This window comes from Diabrotica virgifera, chromosome 3, assembly GCF_917563875.1.
Source record: "Diabrotica virgifera virgifera chromosome 3, PGI_DIABVI_V3a".
Classification (NCBI taxonomy): domain Eukaryota; kingdom Metazoa; phylum Arthropoda; class Insecta; order Coleoptera; family Chrysomelidae; genus Diabrotica; species Diabrotica virgifera.
Window position 1 is genome coordinate 6,677,687 of NC_065445.1, and position 24,767 is coordinate 6,702,453.

At 33.2% G+C, this 24,767-nt stretch overlaps 1 protein-coding gene across 2 annotated transcripts; it reads left to right on the forward strand.

The window, feature by feature from the left end:
• Window positions 1-794: 794 nt before the first annotated feature.
• LOC114334421 (uncharacterized) lies at window positions 795-23,304 on the forward strand. Of its 2 annotated transcripts, XM_028284460.2 has the most exons (11): window positions 795-832; window positions 1,065-1,250; window positions 1,359-1,619; window positions 3,374-3,538; window positions 4,060-4,208; window positions 5,154-5,275; window positions 7,642-7,879; window positions 12,220-12,527; window positions 16,023-16,190; window positions 21,891-22,039; window positions 22,991-23,304. In XM_028284460.2, exons 2-11 carry the CDS (start codon window positions 1,175-1,177, stop codon window positions 23,140-23,142), a joined length of 1,788 nt encoding a protein of 595 aa, XP_028140261.2. In that variant the 5' UTR covers window positions 795-832; window positions 1,065-1,174; the 3' UTR covers window positions 23,143-23,304. The 2 variants fall into 2 exon arrangements, with proteins under 2 accessions (XP_028140261.2, XP_028140260.2); XM_028284459.2 differs by having other exon boundaries at window positions 799-1,250.
• Window positions 23,305-24,767: the final 1,463 nt, after the last annotated feature.

Below are 24,767 nucleotides of genomic sequence, written 5' to 3' on the forward strand. Positions count from 1 at the left end.
TTGAATTTTTAGCTTTAATTGAATTATTTTCTAGTTTTGCTAGTTGATGCTGAAGTGACACTTAGTAAAACAAGAAAATATTTGAATTAAAACTAAAAATTCAAATATATTGACATTGGTAGAAAGCGGTCGGCGGTGTTAGCGATTGTACACAGAATCCCACCCCTGAATCTTATTTTCGGTAATGACATTGGGAAATTGTAACAAAATGTCTAAAAATTAATTTAGAAATGGGGTAAATACTATTAAAAAGCAAATTTTATTTTTGTCATAAGAAAATGTTGAAATATACCAAAAATCTACTAAAAAATATTGCCTACTAGAATTTTTTAAAAAATATCAAAAAAGTAGAAATCTACTAAATGTGGCAACGCTGCACTAACAGCGCTGGCCAAAACCGTCAAATCCCCTCTGCTCTACCCATGGCGCGTCATTTAAATTTATCAGATAAATGCACAAAACTGCCACTAACAGCGCTGGCGAAAGCTGTCAAATCCCCTCTACCCATCGGCTCATGGCCAATAGCGTGTACCAAAATATACAGTCACTGCGCACGCTAAATAATGACGTCACTGGCTTGATGAAGTTTAATTCGCGTGTACCTAACTTTTTTATTTGCGTACACGTTAGCGTGTACCTAGACACAGCGTTTTCTTTTATTGAAGTTATTATTCGTTTTTGAATCATTTTCCATTTCCTGTCTACAGCCATTTTTTAAAGGCTGTGAAATGAGTCTGTCAGATTATTGTCAATGTCAATGTTGACATTGACACTATTGACAGTCATTTAAAATTCAAAACAAAACGTAATTTTTAATTTTTACCAAAGAGAAGTAAGTTTTTGTAGAACCACTTTAGAACTAAGCTTAAATAAAATACCAAATACCACTACTTAATACTTAATTCACTGTAGTAACAAAAAAAAATAATCCTAGAGGTCTATAGTATAAAAAGACTATCATTAGTTGAAGTAGAGAGAAAATAATCATAGGTTCTTTACTATTCTTTTTGTTTGTGCTTTTTTTTTTATTTTGGTTAGTTGGTTTTCAACAGAGCCATTTCTAGGATATCTGCCATCTAGGTCTGAGAGTAATTTGATTACCAAGTACCAATTACTTATTACCAAGTTTTAAATACATCCTATCATATTCTGATTTATTTAAATACATGAAAGGATGGTTGACTTAGAAGAGATATCAAAAGTTTTAAAAGAACTCGAAAATATACATTTAGCTGGTCCAGTATATGAAAGTAAGTAATTCTTTAAATCGAATCTATAATTTAAGCTGAATCGTTATTTTTTTGATACTTTAAAATTTTTATGATATTGATCAATTGATCATTACTTTTTTTTTACAGAAGTTAGTCGTTTAAAAGCAGTTATCAATGCAGAAAATAATGAACTAGATGCTATATACAATCTTGTGGAATCCCACTCCCCTGGTCTAAGAAACAAAACTGTTCTTAGATATGAAAAACTACTGAAAGACACAAGTACCACTTCGGAGAATGCCTCTCAGCTGGAGTCGACCAAAGTGAGTTTATCTATCAAGTGTCCAACGTATCCAAATGAGAAGAAGGTAGAAGACATGCTAAAGCAAATACAAGAGATGCCTAAAGGTAGTAATTGAATCGGTCGTTTGAGAAACCCAATATGCCCAAAAAATTCTTTTTCTTCTTATCTTAGGCCTCTTGACCTGTTCTTAACTGATTTTGAGCTTGTATTTGTAGCTGTGATGTTGACTGCCAGCTATCTTGCCATCTTTTAAAGGGTCTTCCTATTGCTCTCTTGTCTGTTGGCTTTAAATCTCTGGATATAAGGACTATTCTCTTGCTGTCCATTCTCATCACATGCTGATTCCACTCTCATCTTCTCTGTCTTCCCCACTATACTAAGTCTTGTATGTTATAGAGATATTTTATTCTGTTGTTCGGTATTCTGTCTCTCAGTGTATTCGCAGTTATTGACCTCAACATTCTCAGTGTCCTCTTGCGTTCTGCTGTGTCACATCTTGTTTCTATCACATATGTCATGATCAGTCTTACACATGATTTGTATATGCATACTTCCCCTTCCAGCCTAATATCTTTATTTCTCCAGATGACATCCTGGCACTTAATTGGCTTTATTTGCTTGCTTTCGGACGCTCTCTTTAACATCTCCATAACTATATAATATTTCGACTCCCAGATATTCGAATCTCGAGACTTGTTCAATTAGTTCATTGTTAATTACTATTTTGCATCTTGTGGGCCCCCTTGACACTACCAGGGATTTGCTCTTAGCTGTTGATATTTTCATGCTGTAGTTCTTCACCACTGTATTGAAAGTCTGTGCCATTCGCTGTAGGTTATCCCTGTTATCAGAGATTAAGATTGGGTTGTCAAGATAACAGAAGATTTTTATTTGTTTTTCTGGCATTTTATATCCTTTTCCTGTACTTTTAATGACTTCTATAATTTTGTCCATTACTAAATTAAAAGGCAATGGACTTGAGCTATCCCCTTGTCAGATTCTCGAGTTGATTTCTACTTCCTATGTTAGTTCATTCTCAACTTTTATTCTGGTTTTGTTCTTTGTATTAATGTCTTTAATTATCCTTATCATCTTGTTGGGCTGATTTTTCTCCTTTAGAAATCTTGGCACATCTTCTAATCTTACACAATCGAAGGCTTTAGTTAGATCTATAAAGTACAGAATTGAAGGTTTATTATATTCCCATGCTTTCTCAGCAATTTGTATGGCTATGAATATGGGGTCTATTGTGGACCTATTTTTCGGAAAACCTTGTTGTTCCTCACTAATTGTGTATTCTTCATTTATTTTATTGGCAAGTATTTTTGTTAAAAATTTAAGAGTTGTGCTCAGCAAGGTGATCACAAAATCTCAAAAAAATCAATTTTTGTTTTTTTTTTGCATTTTTACTAACCGTAGATACAGTTGAGTCCCTGAATCTTTACCTGTGCATCATCATTTAAAGCATACGAAATAAGTCTATGATAAGTCGGAAATTGAAATTTACTAAACTCAACAGCAGGTCACTTACTGTCACTTGTTGTTGCGTTTAGTAAATTTCAATTTCCAACTTATCATCGACTTATTTCGTATGCTTTAAATGATGACGCATGGCTAAAGATTCAGGGAGTCAACTGTACTTATAGAGTCATGTTTTATGAGAAACCCGACCCTGTTTAACATTTTAAATGAGCCTAGAGAGTTGAGAAATTATTCTGAATTAAGAGAAACCTGGCAATTCTGAGATGTTTTTTGTACTTTTCCACAACTTTACTTTTGTGGACATGTCAGGTTTCTCAAATGACCATTTCAATTGTGTTTTGTAGTAAATGTAGAAACTTAAACATATCTTTTGTAGAATGGACAGTTATTCAGCTTACTCCCCAATATAATGCTATGGAATTATTGAATGAAGATAACAATGTTCATTATACAAATGCAATACACATCACATTCTTTAACTGTAATAGTCAAGATAATCCATTTTATGTTGTAGCAGATGCTCCCAGAGATAAAATAAATGGTAAGTTGTTTACTATTTGGTAGAAATAATACATAGAACATTAAATAAGCTTATTAACATGTTGACGGACAGTGCATCAAATGTATAAGCAAGTGTTGGGACACTGTATTAATTTTGCAAAGTAGAATAGGGAAATTGCTGAATTTCTTTTAGCGCTATCAGACCATCTTGTTGGCGGACGACCTCTACTCCGATATGCTTTGTGTCTTGGTCTCCAGTGTATTATTCACTGTGTCTATCTGTTGTCCGACATTCTAGCTATGTGCTCCGACCAGTTTTACTTAATTCTTTCTATGGCATCTGTCACTCCTGTTCTTCATCCTATTTCCTTGTTCGTAATCTGATCCCTACGAGAAATGCCTAACATCAAGCGTTCCATGGCTCTTTGTATAACACAAATTTTATTTCTTATTTTCTTAGTTAATGTTAAGGCAAAATCAACACAACCAAAGAAATAAAAAAAGGGTCAGAACGGCCCTGGTTTTCAACCAACCTATATACCAATTAGTCGTTATTTTCAGGTACAAAGATTGAGTTGTGCGAAGAACTTTTCACAATTTTACGTTTGCACAAGGAGGTGCTTTCAGGCCACAATCAAAAAAGGTTCGCCAGTCACGCAGCCAAGAATCAGTATTATAAACAGATGCAATCTGTTGAAGATCGGCTTAAGGTAAGAGAAAATTTTTAAGTACCTATCTAATAATGAATCTTCTTCTTTAGCCCATTTCTATCCAACTTTGGACATAGGTCTTCCCCAAATCTTTCCATATCTGTCTGTCCTTGGCTGAGCTTTTCCAGTGAGTTCCTCCAGCTTTTATAATGTCGTCCTTCCATCGCATCTGAGGTCTTCCTCTTCTTCCTGTCCACGGTCTCCAGTTTTGTATATCAGCATTCCATCTTTTATCTTCCTGTCTCCTCTTGTGGTCCGCAAATATCCGCTTTAACCCTGTTATATGTTACATCACATTTTTTACTTTTGTTTTTTCTCCTATCCATTTGTTTTTTTGTCTTACAGTTTTATTCCCAACATGGATTTTTCCATTTTTCTCTGAGTTATTTCTATTTTGTTTATGTTGGCCTTTTTTAATGTCCATGTTTCTGAGCCATACGTCAGAACAGGAAGGATGCACTGATCAAATACATGGGTTTTTAGGTACTGTTGTGTCTTTGTGCTTTTTAGTATCCATCTTAACTTTCCAAACGCTGCCCACGCCAATCTGATTCTTCTTTGTACTTCAATTGTTTGGTTCTCTTTATTAGCTTTTATTATTTGACCCAGGTATATATCTGTCAACAGCCTCAATATTTACTTTATTTATATTTATTCTATCATTTGTATTTGTCATTATTTTTGTTTTACTCATATTCGTTTTTAATCCTATCTTCTCTGATGCTTGTGCTAGTTGAATCAGCATTGTGGCTAGTTCTTCTTGGTTTGTTGTAATAAGAACAACATCATCACAATAGCTGAGGTGATTGAGTTTCTTTCCGTTTATGTTAATATCATGTCTTCCCATTCTAGTTCTTTAAAGACGTCTTCCAGAGCTAAGGTAAAGAGTTTTGGGGATATTACATGATAATGAATGCATTCAGTTTACTAGCGTTTTTATTCCAGCTACTCATAAAAGATATGCAAAACTACTGGTTGAAGGAATGGAAGTGCCTTTTTGCAGGAAAATATGACGAACAAATTGAATCTCAAATTAAGCAAGATATTAATCAAGAACTTACAGCAAAGTAAGTGTTAACTGTGTTATTTTTTAAGTTTTTTTTCTCTCTGATTCTGGCTTTGGTTTAGAATTAGAACCTTTAGCCACGTAATTGTATAACTTATCACTAAGTCAGGGGAGTAATGTGTAGTGTGTGTGTTGAGTAAGTGTCTTGTTACTTTACAAAGTCGACGTCATTGTCTTTGCAAAGAGACGCTAATTGTTTCCGAACGTCTGCGGTCCCTCCGGTGAGTACCGATCCCACAAGGACAGAAACTATTTTTCATTTATTAATTTATATTTTTTTTTTAAGTTGTTTACAAAAAAAATCATATTTGTTCAGTAACTTTGGAACACACTGTAAAAAAACCAATGCTGTTACCTTAAAATGTATAACCTATGACATATTTTTCTTTAATTGTATTTGCCAAACTTTGATTTTTGGCTCACGATATTTTTTCGTAGTATACAGGGTGTTTTATTTGTCCAGGGTTCACCAGTTACCGTGGTAACTGGTGAACCCATAGCACCAAATTCGAAGATTTAACCACAAACACTTGAATATAATATTCCTCCTTACCGAGATACAGAGTGTTTTATTACAAATGTTATAAAATTATTTTAGCCCATTGTTTTAACACTTTCCAATATTTTTTGTTCAAACTTGACACACAGTTTACACATCGCCGCTTCGCAAGAACGTAGGCTTAAGCCAAAAAAGACGATTTTAGAGGAGAGGCATTTTAAAATTTTATAAGAAATTACCTATATATACAACTTTGTTAGAAATATATCTAAATACAAACTGTGATAACTAGATAAATTTATAAAGTGTTAAAATGGTTAAATTTTATCATTTTGTTACCCCTATTAGAGTTGAGTCTTTTTTCCTGAGAAACATTTACTTCAACTTTGTTAAAACGTTGATCTAACTACAAAAAGGGTTCTTATTTTAGAGAGAATTTTTACAAAAACTAATCGTAAATATAAGAACAGTCGTTATTGACGAGAAGTAAATACACAAATTGTCTCACATTCTGCGGCGTAACTACTTAGGTCTGTATTCATACGAAAATGTTAAGTATTTAACTACTTTCGCGCCAAATAAATATAGACACTTGGTGCCATCTCTTAGCGAATATTATTATTAACGTTGTAATGGCGTATGTCATTTATTTTTATGCCTATTTCATCTTCTAGTACTTTTTTGGATATTTCCTCTGAGTATGCATTAAACAGTGATGGCGACAAGACACAGCCCTGCCTAACATGCATTTTCTCTTGTTTAGTGATAACTAGGGAGTAACTAATATTTTTGTTGGGCTGGTCTTGGAGTATGTTTCTAATTTGTCTTGCAATATAACACTTAGATGAAATTATTAAACAGGCAAACAGATCTCTGGAATCTTTAATCGATCTTTAACTTTCTTGTATAGTCTTCATTGGCTTGAAGATGGATTCGACATAACATTTTCAGACCACAGACAGAGCGCTTCACGATACGATACAATATCGATACTTTTTAAGTATTGAGTATTGTATTGGTTATGCCAATGAAGTATCGTATCGATATCGGCAATACTTTCTTATAAAAATATCGTATTGATATTGATTTCGGTACAATATCGATACAATACTCGATAAAATATCGACATAAAACGGATTATAAATCTGAGCTGTGTATGCTCTTTATTCTCACTTTTGCATGCTTGGCAAATAAACCTTATTCTAAAAATATTACGAATATTTCTTATAACTTATAGCGATTGCTTATAGATTCTTATAAAAATTGAATATGGCTGAATATGCTTCTTTGAAATGTGTGACTTTGAAATGTGAAAAGTCGACTAATACTTACTAATTCTGTATTGTTTAAAAACAACTTTTGAAAAGATAGAGGAATCCCCGGAGATTCGGAATAAATCGCAATTCAGTATTTGTTGAAAATTGTTTTTGCGTCATCATCACTCACTTCCAGAATATTGCCACAAATTCCACATGATATAAACAGTGTAAGCATAACAGTCATTTACTAATTTACTTACTCTCAACAGTTTTAAGTTTAGACTTGGTGTCTAAACTTAAAAGTAAAAATCAGCATCTGATGCTTGGGTTGCAGATCACTTATACTTTTATGTAAATAATATAATATAATCAAACAACTACGGCGATTTATTTATTTTTTTTCGATATCGATATTTTCAATAATATCGAGGCAAGCGTATCGACAATACAAGAGTATTGTATTGATTTCAGATAATGAGTATCGTATCGGTATTAATATTGCTAGGGTATGTATTGTATCGGTATCGTATTGGTTTTCGATACGATATCAATACAATATCGATATTTTTATCGAATATCGTGAAATTCTACCCCATACATTATTTTCAGGGTTCCAGATTTGCAACTCACCTCGAAGATCGAAACAATCCTAAGTTGCAGTGTGAAGAATTATCTCGGATTGAAGATAAATGAGGTGAGGGATATTGTCCAATATTGCTTTCCGGAAATTAAAGATACAAATTTAATAAGAATTATTGTAAGTGTCGTTAGGACGATAGGGGAGAAGTTCTACCTTCGCAAAGGTAGCACGGAGAAAAAACATCCTGTCATATTAATTGTACATGATGTAAGTATACTTTACCTGCTTACCTGCTGGTACAGAACATTTTTTATGCCTGGTTACACCAACAAATCTTAACCCCTTCGTGCCGGATCGTCATTCGGCAAGTCGGCTCCTATATTAATTAAAGTTAATGGAATAATAATAGTTTAACGTTATATAATAGTAACAGTTTAAGTTTTAAGTTAATGGAGCATAAGGTTAATAATAAAATTATTAAAAGAGATAAATGAGATAATTCGGATGGAATTCCCCAGATTATTTTGTGCTTGATATCGCCCCAGTCTCCTAATCTGGGAAATTCCATCCGAATTATCTTGCAAGGGATAGTAACGTAAGTTGTAAACAGCAGCACAATAACTTCACCTCCCACACAATCCCATCAGTCAAACATCCAAACAACCTTATCACTTTACCACCAATCAAATTAACTAAATCTAATCTCCATCTGGACATCACCCACTTTTGGGCGTGGTTTCCCCACTTTTAGATTTGAATAAGGTAATTCGGACGGAACAAAAATACCTGAAATATGATTCAGATGGTGGTCCGCTGTATATGGCGAATGAAAACTCATGATGCACCCGTGTGCATCATCGTATTGAGCGGACAGTCAAGCATGATGCACACGGGTGCATCACCGTACTGAAGGAGTTAAGCTCCAGCTTAGTCCAACTCAGCTTATAGATAGGCTCGTCTATCTTAGCATGTCTTAACTGATAAGTTTAAGATACAATCCACGTGGCAAGCTGAAAATTGATCTAAGAGTAAATGGTGCAACGCGTATGTTTCTTAAGCTGAGTTTAAGGCACGTTTTAAGCCTAAGATCTGTTGGTGCAACCAGGCATTAGGGCCTTAACGTCATGTCCAATAGCTTCCTTCAAACTTTTCCTTCGATTGTTGGACTGTCCCACTAATTTTCCTTCCTCATCTATAGTCCAGTCAAAGACTATTTTCCCGCACAATTTTCAGAGCTTGCATATATTTGCACCAGGATATATGTTCTACTTACCTTTAAGTAAGTTCAAAGTTGACCCTGGGCCATATGATGCTTTTTTCAGGGGGGTGGGGGCACCCCTTCACCATTCAGGGATAAAAACAATAACACCGAGAATAATTCTTCTTCTCTTTGTATAGACATGACCGTCTGTTTTTTTCCATGATCTTCCCGACCTAAAACCTTGTTGTTCTTCTGCTAATGTTATAATTTCATTCAGTTTGTTTGTTATCACTTTGGTTGTTAATTTTAATGTTGTGTTTAACAAGTAAATTCCTCTGTAATTCTCCGGGTTCGATTTTTTTAAAGAGAGGTATGAGGATGCTTGATCTCCATTCTTGTGGTATTCTGTTTTGTTCTATTATTTTTTGTATTAGTTTTAATAGTTGTAGGGAGTAATAATTGTATTAGGCAATTTTAAACAACTTTTGTCCTATACATTTTTTTCTGAAAGTCAATACTTTTTTTGACTAATTTGCAAGTGAGACCTTATAATTTGGTCTCTAACCAATTTTTTAAACGGTTGTTTACGAATTTCTCAAAAACTATGTATGTTATCAAAAAAATCGTCCTTATAGAAATGTAGCTTATAAAAAAAAACAAAAAGAATGGTGGGTTTATGGTGTTTTTAGCACAATATCATGCGAAGAAACAGCTTATTGAAGGTAGGTTCTTCTTCGTCAAACGCCAAAGTACATGAAATCTTTATTTTATTTTATTAAAGTCTCTAGCATCAATTCTAAGGTAGCGCCCTTTTTTTCAGATAATCATAAAGATTATTTTTTATAAGCTAAATTTTTATACGAATGTTTTTTTTAAACATACTTTTTTAGTACCTAATTCCCAAAAAAATCGTATGAAAAGGTTTTTTTTATTTTCATTTTCACGGACGAATATGTATATGACAAAAAATGTATAGGTACAATGAAAATTATTTTAAATTGGTTCATATATTCATTCCCGGTGTTATTTTTAATATAAAAAAATTACCCCCGAGAAGGGGTGGCAACTCCCTAGAGTAAAAGCACCCTACGGCACAGGGTCGACTTTGAAGTTAGGGGTGAGTAGACCGCAGATCAGTGCCGGCTCAGAAAATTACAGTTGTATTTTACGTTCATTGACTGGACTATCAGACCTTTTTATATAAATGCTCTATGGTTGGTACAGTATAAATCCAGAGACACGTCACTATTTAAGCCAGAAATCTAAGTTGACATCGTTGCCAAATTACAAAAAGATTCCTGAATTATTGCAGACGTGGATAATACAACAAAAAAAAATAATATGCAATGTAAATAAATAAAAACATTAGATATAGAAAACAAGAATTAAGTAATAATCTTAGGTAAAAGTAAATAATAAAAAATATAATAAAACATAGACTTATAGTAAATAATAAAAACAAATCTGAAGAGTTTACACCGCAACTGTTAAATAAGTGTCAATTTATGCCACAAAGGTCACGTTCGCTCGATCGCAGTTAAAGTGTGCTTCAAAAACTCTTTATAATCCATTGATACAAATTAAATGAAACAAGTTATGATATATTTATTTCAGTTTACATTAATAGAAATCTTCAAATAGTATTTCTACGTGCATATAATAAAATATATCTATACTAAATTTCAATAAGAGATGCAGTGAATGTAAACAACGATTTTAGTTGCTAAAGATGTTCAAAATGTATCTACTCGTTCCATAGTAACAGTATATTATTAAAATCACTTTTTCTCTTTTCTCGATTATTAGTTTTTATTGTGTAGTATATAAATTATTGTAATTTTCTTCTTCTTCATCATCTAGCCATTGACGTCCACGTCTGATCATAAGCCTATTCAAGTCTTCCTTTCCATTGTTTTTTATTGTACGCTACTTGTAGCCAATTTTTTCCGGCAGTTCTTTTCAGATCATATGTCCATCTCATAGGAGGTCTGCCTCTGGGTCTGTTGTGTTGGTATGGTCTCCAGGTTAGAATTGTTCTGTGCCATTTGTTTAGATCGCTTTGTTTCTGTCTTATCCATGTGTTTGTTTTTCTGTCCTTAAGTGATATGCCCAGTATTGGTCTTTCCATCGCGTGTTGAGTGACTCTGAGTATATTCATATTCTTTTTGTGATTGTCCATGTTTGTGCCCCATACGTTAATATCGGAATAATGCATGCATAAAAAACGTTAGATCTAAGATGTAGCTGGATTTGTTGATTTCTGAGTATGTAGTTCAGTTTGCCTAATGCTTTTTATTTCTACCGTTTGATTTTCCCTATTTAGTATTATTTTTTGTTCTAAGTATATATATTCTTCAACTTTTTCTATAACTTTGCCATTTATTATTGTCACCGTTTCTTTGGAGTGCATGACTTTTGTTTAAATTCATTTTCAGTCATATTTTAGAAGATTCGGTGTGTAGTTCTAAAAGCATGGTTTGCAGTTCTTGTAGGTCAGTAGCTATCAGGAATATGCCATCCGCAAATCGTAGATTACTGAGGTAGCGCCCATTGATATTTATTCCCTTATATTTCCAATTTAGGTTTTTAAAAACGTCCTCCAAAACTAAAGTGAACGGTTTGGGTGATAGAGTGTCTCCCTGTTTGACTCCCCTATTTAATGGTACAGGGTTCGTGTGTTCATTTTAATTTAGGTAGTATATAGCTGTAGCTTGGTTCATAGTTTCTTTTTATTAATTTAATATATCTGCTGTCTATTCTACAATTTTGTATTGCGTTTATTACGGCCTTGTATTCTGTGCGTCGAAAGCTTTTTTTGTAGCCTACAAATGCTATAAAAACTGAAAACTTGTATTCCTTACATTTCTCTATTAATATTTTTGTGGTTAGGTGATCGGAAGTTGAATAGCCTTTTCTAAAACCTGCCTGTTCGTATGGTTGGTATTCATCTAATTTCCTTGTTAGTCGGGTAGTTATGACGTTGGTGAGTATTTTAAACAGGTGTGACAGTAAATTATTGTAACCACTGAATACATATAGTGAAAAAATAATCGTATGAATTAAATTAATGAATAATTTACGCGATTATACAAGTAACTGTTATCCAAAAATATTCGAAATCTGAACAAAATGCCTGCCCATCTTTATGTTGCTGATGACGGCATCACTGTCATTTAATGTTTACATATCCTGCATATCTCCTGCTTATGTGAATAAACTGCAGTGGCTGTAATTCCAGTGTATTTGGCTAAACGAGTCTAAAAATAACCAGACCTACGACTTAAATATTTTGTGTTGGTATCATATGACGTCACTTCCTATGACCCGGATGGCGTGCATAGGGATTTATACTGTACCAACCATACACAACTTTTTTTTAACGTTTAATAATAAATACTTTTCTCAGAGTCTAGATTATTTCCCTTGGGAGCAAATAGACGTCTTAGCAGACCAACCAGTGTATCGACTGCCTTCTCTTCATTTTCTTTACTGTCTCTTCAAAGAGCACGAGAGTGACATAGTTGACGGTTATAAGGTAGTAAGAAACTACGACCAAGGGCGCTACGTGGTGAATCCCACCAACGATTTACCCGCAATGGAAACAAGGATGATGGCGTTTTTCAATTACTGGCTGCCGACCTGGACTGGCATCGTTGGTAAAAAGCCCAGTAAGGAGGAATTTTTGGCATTTTTGACTTCGTCTGAAATATTATCGTAAGTATAAAAATCTAACAACAACACCCTGAAAACATTTCGCACCTCCGCTCAAACAGTGTCACAACTCAAAAAAAATTAAAAACGGTTTTATTGCACCAACAGTTTAATAAAACTACAAATTCCTATCTCAAAGAGTGTTACGTGTATGGCTCAAGTATTTATCGTTAGATGATACTAGTGTCATATGGTTAACCAAAATTAACGATGCCCCGAAGATATTTTATACAGTGTCACATATCGACTTGTGCAAGGTATTTGTCCATCTAAGATCAGTACAAAGCGTCATTTGTTGAGTTAAGACAGTATATGTGAATACTTTATTCAAAACAATCTGCGAATATGCTCAAGGAAAGTAACACATTTATTTTTCTTTTTGCAGTATTTTTCGACAAAAATGTTATTTTATTTAATGTTGTTACTTACATTTAAAGTTAAATCATTAATAATTGAAGACCTAAGTGGAAGGAGGGGGTATGCTACAAAGCCTACCTTTTGAGATATGGGCAGTTAAAGTTTTATTCCTATACTTTTATCATGAAAATATTGTTTGTGTTATTTGGCTTTATTTATATTGCTACAATCATTCCTTTACATATAATGTTAATAATTTGTTTTTATTTTTAGTATTTTTTCTAAAAATAAATAAAAACTGTACATACCGCCTTCTTCCATTAATTTTAGTTTGTATAACTATCCTTTGGGGATAATCCACAATATCACCGAAACTTTTCAATCAGGTTCTGGAAGATATCTTTAAAAGATTAGAATGGGAAGAAAAAGGTATAAAAATTTGTGGACAACGCTTGAACCATCTAAGGTACGCCGATGACATCGTATTGATAGCCGATAAAAAAGAAGAATTGTTTGAAATGATGAAAGAACTGGACATAGAAGCCGGAAAGATAGGCCTTAATATGAATTACAGCAAGACCAAAATCATAACAAATACAGATGAGGACATCACAATGAGGATCGGACAAGATGAAATAGAACAAGTTCATGATTATATATATATCTGGGTCAAATTATAAAACTTAACAAGGAAAACCAAACAGCCGAGATCAAAAGACGAGTTAGACTGGCATGGGCGGCATTTGGAAAACTAAGCTACATCCTTAAAAACAAAAGATATCCACAACATCTTAAGACCAAGGTATACAATCAATGCGTACTCCCTGTTCTCACTTACGGTTCCCAAACGTGGACGTTTACAAAAGCAAACATGGACAAGATCATAAAGACGCAAAGAGCAATGGAAAGGCAAATGTTGCACATAAAACTATTGGATAAAAAGAGAAACGAGTGGATAAGAGAGAAAACCAAAGTTAGGGATGTTAGACAAGAAGTTGCAAAGTTGAAATGGAGATTTGCCGGACACACTATAAGACAAAAGGAAGACCGATGGAACAAAATTCTCATAAATTGGAGACCGTGGCAATATAAACGAATCAGAGGAAGACCACAAATGAGATGGGCAGATGATGTCAAGAAGCACGTGGGCTCTAGGTGGATAACTGTAGCGACAGACAGAGAAGAATGGAAAAGGATTGGGGAGGCCTATGTCCAAAGATGGACCGAAGAAGGCTAATTAGATAGAGATAACTATCCTTTATCTAAATGGATAAAGGGGGTAATTTGCATGAAATAATACTATATAATCAGTTTTACAGAAATTTATGTAACTGAACACAAAATAATCTTCTTCTTCACGTGCCGTGCTCGATTATTGAGCGTTGGCTATCAAATTGGCTATAATAATTTTGTTGATGGCAGTTAGGAAAAGGGATGCAGAGGATCTGTTAAACCATCCTCACAGGTTTCTAAGCCATGACGGTCTTCTTCCACCTGACCCTTCTTCTTCCGTCTACCTTACCTTATATTATTAAAAAATGGAGTATATTATACAGAGTGAGTTTTATGTATGGAGACCCTCAATTGTCACGGAAACAGCTTACACGATTTTTTATGGACTTTGGTGAGTAAGGGTTTTCTAATGCGGACGATATTATAGTGGTAATTACATTGTTGTCAGATCTTCCGTTTTTCAGGAAATCTAATGAACTTTCTTTTTTCAAATGGAACACTCTGTATATTTTTTGCGTTTTGAAGTCCCTTAAGAAATGCTGATTATCTTTCGTATTATATTCCCTATACCTAAATGCCATAATTTCGGAATTATTGCTACATTTATTCAAAAAAAATTTAAACAAATTATAAAAATCAATTTTTTCGGCCCGGGTAGACATTATTTCAGGTTCTTTTGATCATTGGAAACAAAAAAAGGACTTTTGTAATTTTTCTCTAAAGTTAATCGTTTTCGAGTTATAAACTATTTAAACCTGAAAAATAACGAAAAATGTTTTATACCTCCTTCTTCCATTCAAGAATCGTATTTTACATGTGACATCCACTTCGGTCTTCAATTATAACTCTGTTAACCACTCAATAATAATGATATATTCTGTACGGCAAGAGCCACTTTTAATAAAAATAATATTTGGTAAATTTTTCGTTATATTATCTGTATAGTGTTACAACTCAAAAAATTGTTTTTAAATATTTTTAGCAGAATTAATACGCCATTTTGTCAAATTGCCAGCTTCAAAAATCATTGTAACTGACTAAAATAGTTATTGTTCTAATTTTAATAGTTTTTGAATTAAACCCGAAAAAGTTCTAATACAAATTTCAAACGCCGTTTTCTCGATACTTTGCTTTTTTGACTTATGACATTCTTTGACCGGAGGTGCGATTTATTTTCAATACTTTACACAAAATTTATTATAACTTAATATACTATAGCTGTTTCAGCAGAGTGCGTTTCTCAAAGTTCTTTACATATTATATATACATAAAGAAGCAAAAAAATTCTTTACATGTCGCTCATCCGGAAGAAAAATGACACAGCTCAAAAAATGTATAATTCCAGTTATCTTGTTAAATTGACTCCAAAAATTATCCTATACGTTTACCAGGAAAAATGTCACACAGATCTTTACTTCCAACTTCGTAAGATGGCGGTAGTGTCATTATTCCCTTGGCGGTAAAATGAATACTTTTACTACAGAACAATGACACTTTTCGAGTTATGTTCTGACGTTCGACGTGAACATAAATATCTCGAATCACAAAAATCGTTGTATTTCGAGAGATGTTCTAGGTATTTTTCGTTTATTTAAAAAAAAAGGCACCAATATTTTAAAAGAAAAATGACATAACTCAAAATTTTGATCTTTGTTAAATCAGATATCATAGTTTTTTTGGTTTCGCCTCTTACACAATTAGAAACATTCACTAATCCATATTCTTCGTTTTTCATTTATAAATTTTAGGATTTACTGTTTAAAACTTATATTTAAATTAAGATCTAAAATATCTATTTTTGTCTCCCTTGAAAAAAAGCGTTGTTTTTTTTTTGAGTTGTAACACTTTTCTTCCGGATGAGCGATATAAGAAGTAAAAAAATTCTTTACATATAAGACTTTTTTTCAGTTTTAATGGTCATGGAAGTGGCAATTATTTAGTTTCCTCGGAACAACTCCAGAAAACCTTTGTAAAAGCGGTCGTGTTGCTCTTTGGATGCAGTAGTTCCAGGATATATAGAGCAGATCCACAAACGGAGATGTTTGGAGATTATTATACTTATCTAATAGCTCGATGGTAAGTAAAACAATGCTATATCCGCCGGGAGTGTCAACTAAGATTACATAAGGTGTTTTGTTACGGATTCACTCGTTTCTTTTCCTGTCTGATAGTTTAATGTTCAGCATTTGTCTTTCCATGGATCTTTCTGTCTTTGCTATTTTTTCCATATTTTCCTTTGTAAACGTCCATGTCTGAGAGCCATATATGTCCACATTGATTGAAGACTCTTGTTTTTAGTTATTGGGGGCATTACTGAATAGTAAGACAGTTTTCTGAATGATGGCCAGGCCAATCTTTTCAATTCTCTTTATTTCTTCGTTCTGATTTTATTTATTTAATTTAATGACTTTTCCTAGATATACACAGGTGCAAAAAATTCGATCCACCGAAAATTTTACCATTTTTGATGTCTCGAATTTTCCAAACTTGTTGTCCGATTTAAGTGATTTTTTACCATGTTATAGCCTTATTCATTAACAATATCGCTGTAATAATATTGTTGCTAGACAGGTAAACTGTCATTGTATACCGGGCGTACGAATTAAACTGTGTTTTTTTCTCAAAGTTCGCATCACCCTGTGGACTATTCTAGCATTTATAAAATACTTAAATTTAAAACCCAACTATAGCCTCAGGTTTTCTTAACATTTTTTTAGATTCATTCGCTTATGTTGGATAATAAAAAATTTAGGTACTTTAACAACTGGCCATGTTCGTCATCAGTACAGGGTGTTTCCAAATAAGTGCGACAAACTTTAAGGGGTAATTTTACATGAGAAAATAATGACAGTTTGCTTTATAATCATATGTCTGCAAACGTTTCCTATGTTCGTTTCCGAGATACGGAATGTTTTTATGTTTAATTTTTTTAAAAACTGACGATTTATTTATTGCTTTAAAACCAGTTAAGATATGCAAATCAAATTTGGTGGGTTTTAAGACGTAGTTATTGCACATTTTTTGACATACAATTAAGAATTTTATATTTATCATTGGCGTGCATACGGGTAATATGATCGGTCCTAATACTCGTTTGCGCGCTAATGGTGAATGTTAAATTCTTAATTGTATGTCAAAAAATGTGCCACAACTACGTCTTAAAACCCACCAAATTTGATTTGCATATCTCAACTGGTTTTAAAGCAATAAATAAATCGTCAGTTTGTAAAAAAATTGAATATCCCGTATCTCGAAAACGAAGCGTTTGCGGACATATGATTTTAAAGCAAACTGTCATTATTTTTATGTGTAAAATTAACCCTTAAAGTTTGCCGCACTTATTTCGAAACGTCCTGTACTGATGACGAACATGGTCAGTTGTTAACGTACCTAACTTTTTTATTATCCAACATAAGCGAATGAATCTAAAACAGAATGTTAAGAAAACCTGAGGCTATAGTTGGTTTTTAATTTCAGTATTTTATAAACGCTAGAATAGTCCACAGGGTGATGCGAACTTTGAGAAAAAACACAGTTTGATTCGTACACCCGGTATACAATGACAGTTTACCTGTCTACCAACAATATTTTTTTTATTTAGAAAGTATAGCCGCATCCACCTTAATGGTGATTAGCGGCAGCTACAGAATACAAAGGTAAATTCTATAAAATATTCCTATGGATTTTAGAAATGTTACAATATTGTCCATTGAGTAATTAGTGCCCAATAAATAGAGAAGAACATATAGAAGAACTCTTTGCCGATGAAAGAGAGGATCATGATATTGGTAACATACAAGGTGAGGAAGGACCAAAAATCTCTAAAGAAGAAATACTATATGCTATAAAAACAATGAAAAATGGCAAATCACCGGGTCCAGATGGACTTCCATCGGAACTTCTTAAGCTTGTGGAAGATGAAACAGTAAATGTTTTGGTTGACCTCTTTAACTGCATTTATAAAACGGGAGAAATACCTAAGGAATGGCTTCTGTCAACTTTTGTGACTATTCCAAAGAAAACAAACGCAACCGACCATCGCACAATAAGCTTAATGGGACACACACTAAAAGTATTTCTTAAAGTGATACATACAAGAATTATCAGTGATACTCAGTTCGGGTTTCGAAAAGGGCTTGGAACAAGGGAAGCACTATTTGCACTTAATATCATGTGCCAAAGATTCCTGGATGTTAACCAGGATATATATATATATGTGCTTTATTGACTACAACAAGGCGTTCGATAAAGTTCGCCACGAACACCTGATAAGACTGTTGGTAGAGAAAAACTTGGATAAAAGGGACCTCAGAATTATTTTCAATATTTACTATAACCAGAAGGCGAATATTAGAGTAGAACGGGAAACAACCGAGGAACTCGAGATCAAAAAAGGCGTAAGGCAGGGATGCATACTTTCACCAACCTTGTTTAACTTATATTCAGAAGATATTATAAACAGAGCCCTTGCTGACCAAGATATAGGAGTTAAAATAAATAGCACTTTAATAAACAATTTGAGATACGCTGATGACACAGTATTAATAGCAGAAACCCCGGAAGATCTCCAAACACTGATAAACAGAATAGTAGAGTGCAGCGAAAAGTTCGGTTTATCACTTAACATCAAAAAAACAAAAATAATGATGGTGTCGAAATCTCCACAAAATTTTTCTGACATAACCGTACATGATCAAAGAATTGAGCGTGTTAGAAAATATAATTACCTGGGAACTGTGATTAATGAAAACAACGACAACTCTGAAGAAATCAACAGTTTTATGCGGAAGAAAGCTAAGTTTAAATCTTAAAATTCGCCTGATGAGATTTTACGTGATGTCAGTTCTTTTCTATGGAATGGAAGCTTGGACACTGAAAAAGATCGATACAAGGAAAATAGAAGCATTCGAAATGTGGATGTACCGCAGGATACTGAGAATATCGTGGACAGAGAGAGTGACAAACATGGAAGTGTTGCGAAGGATGCAGAAAGAAAAAGAACTTGCGCTTACTATTAAAAAGCGCAAACTGCAATACTTGGGACATATAATGAGGGGACAAAAGTACCAGCTACTACAATTAATTATTCAGGGAAAAATAATAGGTAAAAGATCCATTGGCAGAAGAAAACATTCATGGTTGAAGAATTTAAGAGATTGGTACAAGTGCAGCAGCTGCCAATTATTTAGATCTACGGTATCAAAAATACGCATAGCCTTGATGATAGCCAAACTTCGGAACGAGGACGGCACCTGAAGAAGAAGAAGAAAAATTACTTATACATTAGGTATGTCCACTTGCACAAAACACGATTCTTAATGTAAGCTTTTATATCACTCGCGGTATTTCGGCACTCATCTTTTCTATATTAGCACATACGGCAATTATTACTACATATTATTACTGCATATTATTACAGCAATATTGTTAATGAATAAGGCTATACATGGTAAAAAACAGGTTTAGGAAATTCGAGACATCAAAAATGACCAAATTTTCAGTGGATCGATTTTTTGCACCCGAGTGTATATACCCACATAACAATTTCATGTTCTTAGTAGATTCATAGAACATACTTTTCAGAAAAAGTATATACTTAGAATATGCGTAATTACCATTGCGAATGTGCAGAGCATATACTGAGTATATACTACATTACAGTACTTAAACGTTCTATGTATATACTTAGAATGTACTACCGCACTTCTTTTCAGTATATACCAAGAACATACTTTTTAGAAGATTCTAAGGAGGTGCTATAAACCTTCTATTTATATACTTAGAATGTACTATCGCACATATTTTTAGTATATGGGAAGAATATTCCAAGGAAGTGCTATATACCTTCTAGTTATATACTTAGAATGTACTATCGCACATATTTTTAGTATATGGGAAGAATATTCCAAGGATGTGCTGTATTTCTCAGAAGTATGTTTTCAACATCACCCAATCTCATCCTAGGTTTTACTAATATTATTTATACATATTCTAATTACATATGAGAATGTAGTTATTACATTCTACAATATTACGTAAAAAGTAAGTATAAAATATATAAACTTTAGTTATGTTATATAGGTACCTATGTATAATAAATATTATATGGGTAAGTAGCCTATATATAAAATATAAGTAATATATTTAGTTATTATGTGCACATCAAAATAAAAATGCTGCTTATATAATTATATAATAGCCAAATATATATAATATGTATGTAAATTACTAAAATTTATAGGTATCTATATACATTATACATACTTTTACTTACTAGGTATTTAGGAAATATTGAAGTACCAATATGAATTTATTATTTTCAAGCTGCTTTTTATGTTCTTGAAAATATTTTAGTCCTTGTAGCTAGAAATATTTCGTCTTCGCTTCGTCTTAACAGCGTAAACATAAATGCCATAACTGTACTCTGGAAACTATTTTCATATTTTGCCCTTTTGTTACCTACCCCCTTCGCTTGTGCAGGTATAAAATAATATGCAATGCAAGGGGTCAGAATGACAATGAATAGCCGTTTCCGGATTCGCGAAAATTATAGGTAAAATACTTATGGTATAAACTCAAATCAAAATGGTATTATATTCATTTCAATTCAAAAAGGAACGAGAATTTCTCATTTTTTCTTCAATAGAATTAAGTTTTAAACTTTTTTACCATACAATTAAAACGGTTTAAAAAAAATGAATTAGATAGTTCAGTAGTACCTACCAAAATACCTAAATTTTATTAATTATTCTTAACGCGAAGTTGATAATCTATACAGGCTAACATTATTCTTCTTCCTATAGGTACATCATACAGTATATTCTTTTTAAGATATTTTAAAAGTATATACAAGTACGTGTTAAGCATATACTTACGCATATACTAAGAATATTCGATTAAGGTATATTCTAAGAATAAACTTTTACGAACATTCCGAGATACTACGTAATACACGAATGTGCTCAGTATATTCGGTGCAAGAATATTCTTCGAAGCACATGCAAAGAACATGAAATTTAGAATGTTTTTTATGGTACATGCTATGCTTGTACTACGCATATACTAAAAAGGATATACTTCGACGAATGTTGGTAGGATATGCTTAGAACGTGATGCGAACATCATTGTTATGTGGGTACTCTTTTATTTGTTTTATTCTTGTTTATGCCACCGTAATTATTGTTCTTCTTGTTGATTGGTCATGGTTTTTGTTTTACTCTAATTCATCTTCAGTCCTATCTTTTTCGATTCTCTATCTAGTTCTTCCATCATTCTTTGTAATTCTTCACTTTTTTCTGTTATTAATACAATATCATCAGCATATCGTTAAGTGAGTCAGATTTTGCCGTTTATGTTAATACCCAAGCCATCCCAGTGTAATTGTTTGAACACATCTTCTAGCGCTTGGTTGAATAGCTTGAGCGAGATAGTATCTGCTTGTCTTACTCCTCGGTTTATTTTAATAGGCTTCGTTTGTTCCATTAGCTTAATAGTTGTTGTTGCCTTGTTATATAAATATTTGTAATTAAGTCGGTATATCTGTAGTTTATTCTGCTGTTTTGTAGGGAATTCTTTACTGCCCAGTGTTCCACGATATCAAAGCCTTTTCAAAGTCAATAAATGCCGTAGATACAGGGATATGATATTCTTTAGCTTTTTCGATTTCGTTAGCCACATACTTATGTGCTACAAATACAAGTAAAACTACCGTCTAAACACTATTTTTTATTGAATATAAATTGTCTGTGATGCAATTCGATTTTTTACAATTTTTAGCCCATGTGTCATAGGAATGCTTTGGACAGTGACTGATAAATCAACGGATGACCTGACCTCTGATTTTTTGAGCTATTGGATACCTTCAAGCGCTCCTAAACACTGGAAACTTGTCAATAACAACAAATGGCACAAAGAAGGTGAATTAGGTAAGTCGTTGAATAGGTATGCAAATTATCATCATATGAATAGGTATACTAGAAGTCAAACAATAAGGAATGCACATAAATTTTCCCTTGTTGCCATATTCAAAATTTGTAAAAATATATAGGGAATTTTCGGATTTTTTTGACATGCCATTCCTATTACAGCGAGCATTTTATTGGCTAGAAGTAGTGACGATTATGTATGACGTCATCAGAGGCGTGCGGTCCATGGAAGCGGGAGAAGCACCGCTTCCCTATTATACTTCGATATAACAAAATATATTATTAACTAATATTTAATTATCAAAAACTTTTCCCTAATCCCAGTAATCTACATATTATTACCTAGGCAATAGGCATTGAAAAATATTAAAAATTAATCGCATAGGAAGGAACTCAATATGCACACAATTCAACTATTCGGTCCACCCCTGACAGGAGCGCATCTCAAAATCGCCCCTTGTCTTGTAGTTGTCCCGTTTAAAAATTGGCATATTGTCACTGTCTGACTGACAATATTCTATTCGACTGAGTGCGTTGTAAGACAAAGATATATTTGGAAAATATTACCACGGACATTGTGTTCAGTTTTTTCGAATCCTGAAAAAACCAATAAATATTTTTGAAAAATTTAAACGCAGAATGAAAGACTAAATTATTACCGAGGGCCGAAAGTCCCTTAGAATAAATAAAAAAATTATTTTGAATCAGGTATAAAAATCACAGTAAAGTTTCTATTAGTTTTTCACCAAAGTAACTCATTAAAATAAACATTATAGAAGTTCTCAAGGACTTTCGGCCCTCGCTAATAACGTAACCTTTCATTCTGCGTTTAAATTTTTCAAAAATACTTATTAGTTTTCTTAGGATTCGAAGAAAATGAATCCCTATTTGAATAGCATTGCAGCCGAAAATACGTACCCATCCCCTTAAATGAAATTTGGTATTTATTAGTGTTTCAGGATCGGCCAATGAAAGAAGATGAACCAACTTGGGAGCCTGATCTTCTACGTGCCTTAATCCTAGCTAAAAAGAATTTATCCTTACTGATGACCAAGGCAGCTTGTGTAGCAAGAGGCATACCAGTGAAAATTATAAAAGAATAGTACACCACGCTACTAGATAAGTGCTCAGCATCTGTGATTTAATTATTATAGCATAGCAATAGGGTAGCAAAAATGATTTAGTATTTACATTTATAATTAAATATTTTTTTTCATTTATATTTTCATAATTTTCATTTATAATTAAATAATTTTTCATAAAAATTGATTTTTTTAATGTTTAAAAAGTTACATTGCGTTAGAGATGACAAAATCTAGTACTTTCTGGGATTCGGTTCTTGAAGTAGAATCGTGTTAGTGATTTCATTGGATAAATGACAAGATATGTGTTTTCATCATACCTTTGCAAAGATATCATAGGCGTAACCAGGATGATCCTAAGGGGGGGGTTACAACTACCTAAAAGGGGGGGGTTACAACTACTGGAAGGTCTCTGAGGGCTATGGTGTTAAGCGTATAGAGCTCAAAGTATATCCCAATGGGGGGGGTTACAACCCCCAAAACCCCCCCTGGTTACGCCTATGAAAGATATGCTTCCAAAAAATGTTCAAATTTGCACTGTGGTTATACATTTACACTGTAAAATTCTTCTTCTAATGGCGCTATAACCCTTTGTGAGTCTTGACCTGATTAACAATGTTCTTCCATTCTGCCCTGTCAGATACTTTCCTTCGCCACTGATGTGAACCATGTTCATGGTTTTAATGATGATGATGAACCATGTTCGTGGTTTTAATCTCCCTCTACGTCGTCTATCCATCTTTTATGGGACCTTCCTCTCGTTCCATTTCCATATCTGGATTACTTTTAGAGCTCGTTTACCTGGCATTCTTTTTAAGTGATCAAGCCAGTTTAGTCTTTGTGACTTTCCAAATCTAACAATACCTGCGCTCTGCATTACTTCATCCAGCTCCTAGTTCACTTTAATTCTCCACGAACCATCGCTGCAATGGGTTGGTCCAAATATCTTCATTAATATTTTCACTCAAATGTTCTCAGTTGATTTTCATCAGTGGTTTCATATCCATGTCACCACTGGTCTAATTACTGTTTTGTACGTACTCTGGGCTAATTAGCAAAATACAAGGAAAAGTTATTTACCAGCAATTTTATTGCTGGAATCGAATCTTATGACTCTGTATATTAATAATATAGGTATGCAAAGTCCGCAGATAGTGTGCCACTTTTTTTATAAACAAAATGGCGCCCGAAAATCGTGTATTTTTTCAATTTTTGCTCTATAACTCCAAAGATTTTAACTTTACACCAAAAACACCCAAATAAAAATTCAGCGTAATTAAATTCTGCATAGAGACGTGTTTTTCTAGATTTACTTCGACGAAAATTTTCCTCGGAAAATGCAGGTTTTTCCAACAAAATCTTTAATTTTCAACTAAAATTTTAGATAAGTAATTGTTTATCAATAATTAAATAACTTGGTAATATAAAAGCTCTTTTCGTATAGATTATAATTCCAGAAGCCGATGGAAATTGAATGAAGAGTTTAGCAACAATTAAATTGTTAATTAAAAATTTACGGTCGCTATAATAACCACAATAATTATGATACATAAGAATAACTATGATTTTTGTATAAAAACACACTGTACCTATCTAATGTAGTTTACAGAATTGAAATTGGACTATTTAAGCGGCCTCAGGAATAT

Coding starts and splice junctions, on each gene's coding strand:
- LOC114334421 (XM_028284460.2), top strand. CDS start 1,175: ATGGTTGACTTAGAAGAGATATCAAAAGTTTTAAAAGAACTCGAAAAT. Junction 3,539..4,059: donor TCCCAGAGATAAAATAAATG/GTAAGTTGTTTA, acceptor CGTTATTTTCAG/GTACAAAGATTGAGTTGTGC. Junction 4,209..5,153: donor CTGTTGAAGATCGGCTTAAG/GTAAGAGAAAAT, acceptor TTTTTATTCCAG/CTACTCATAAAAGATATGCA.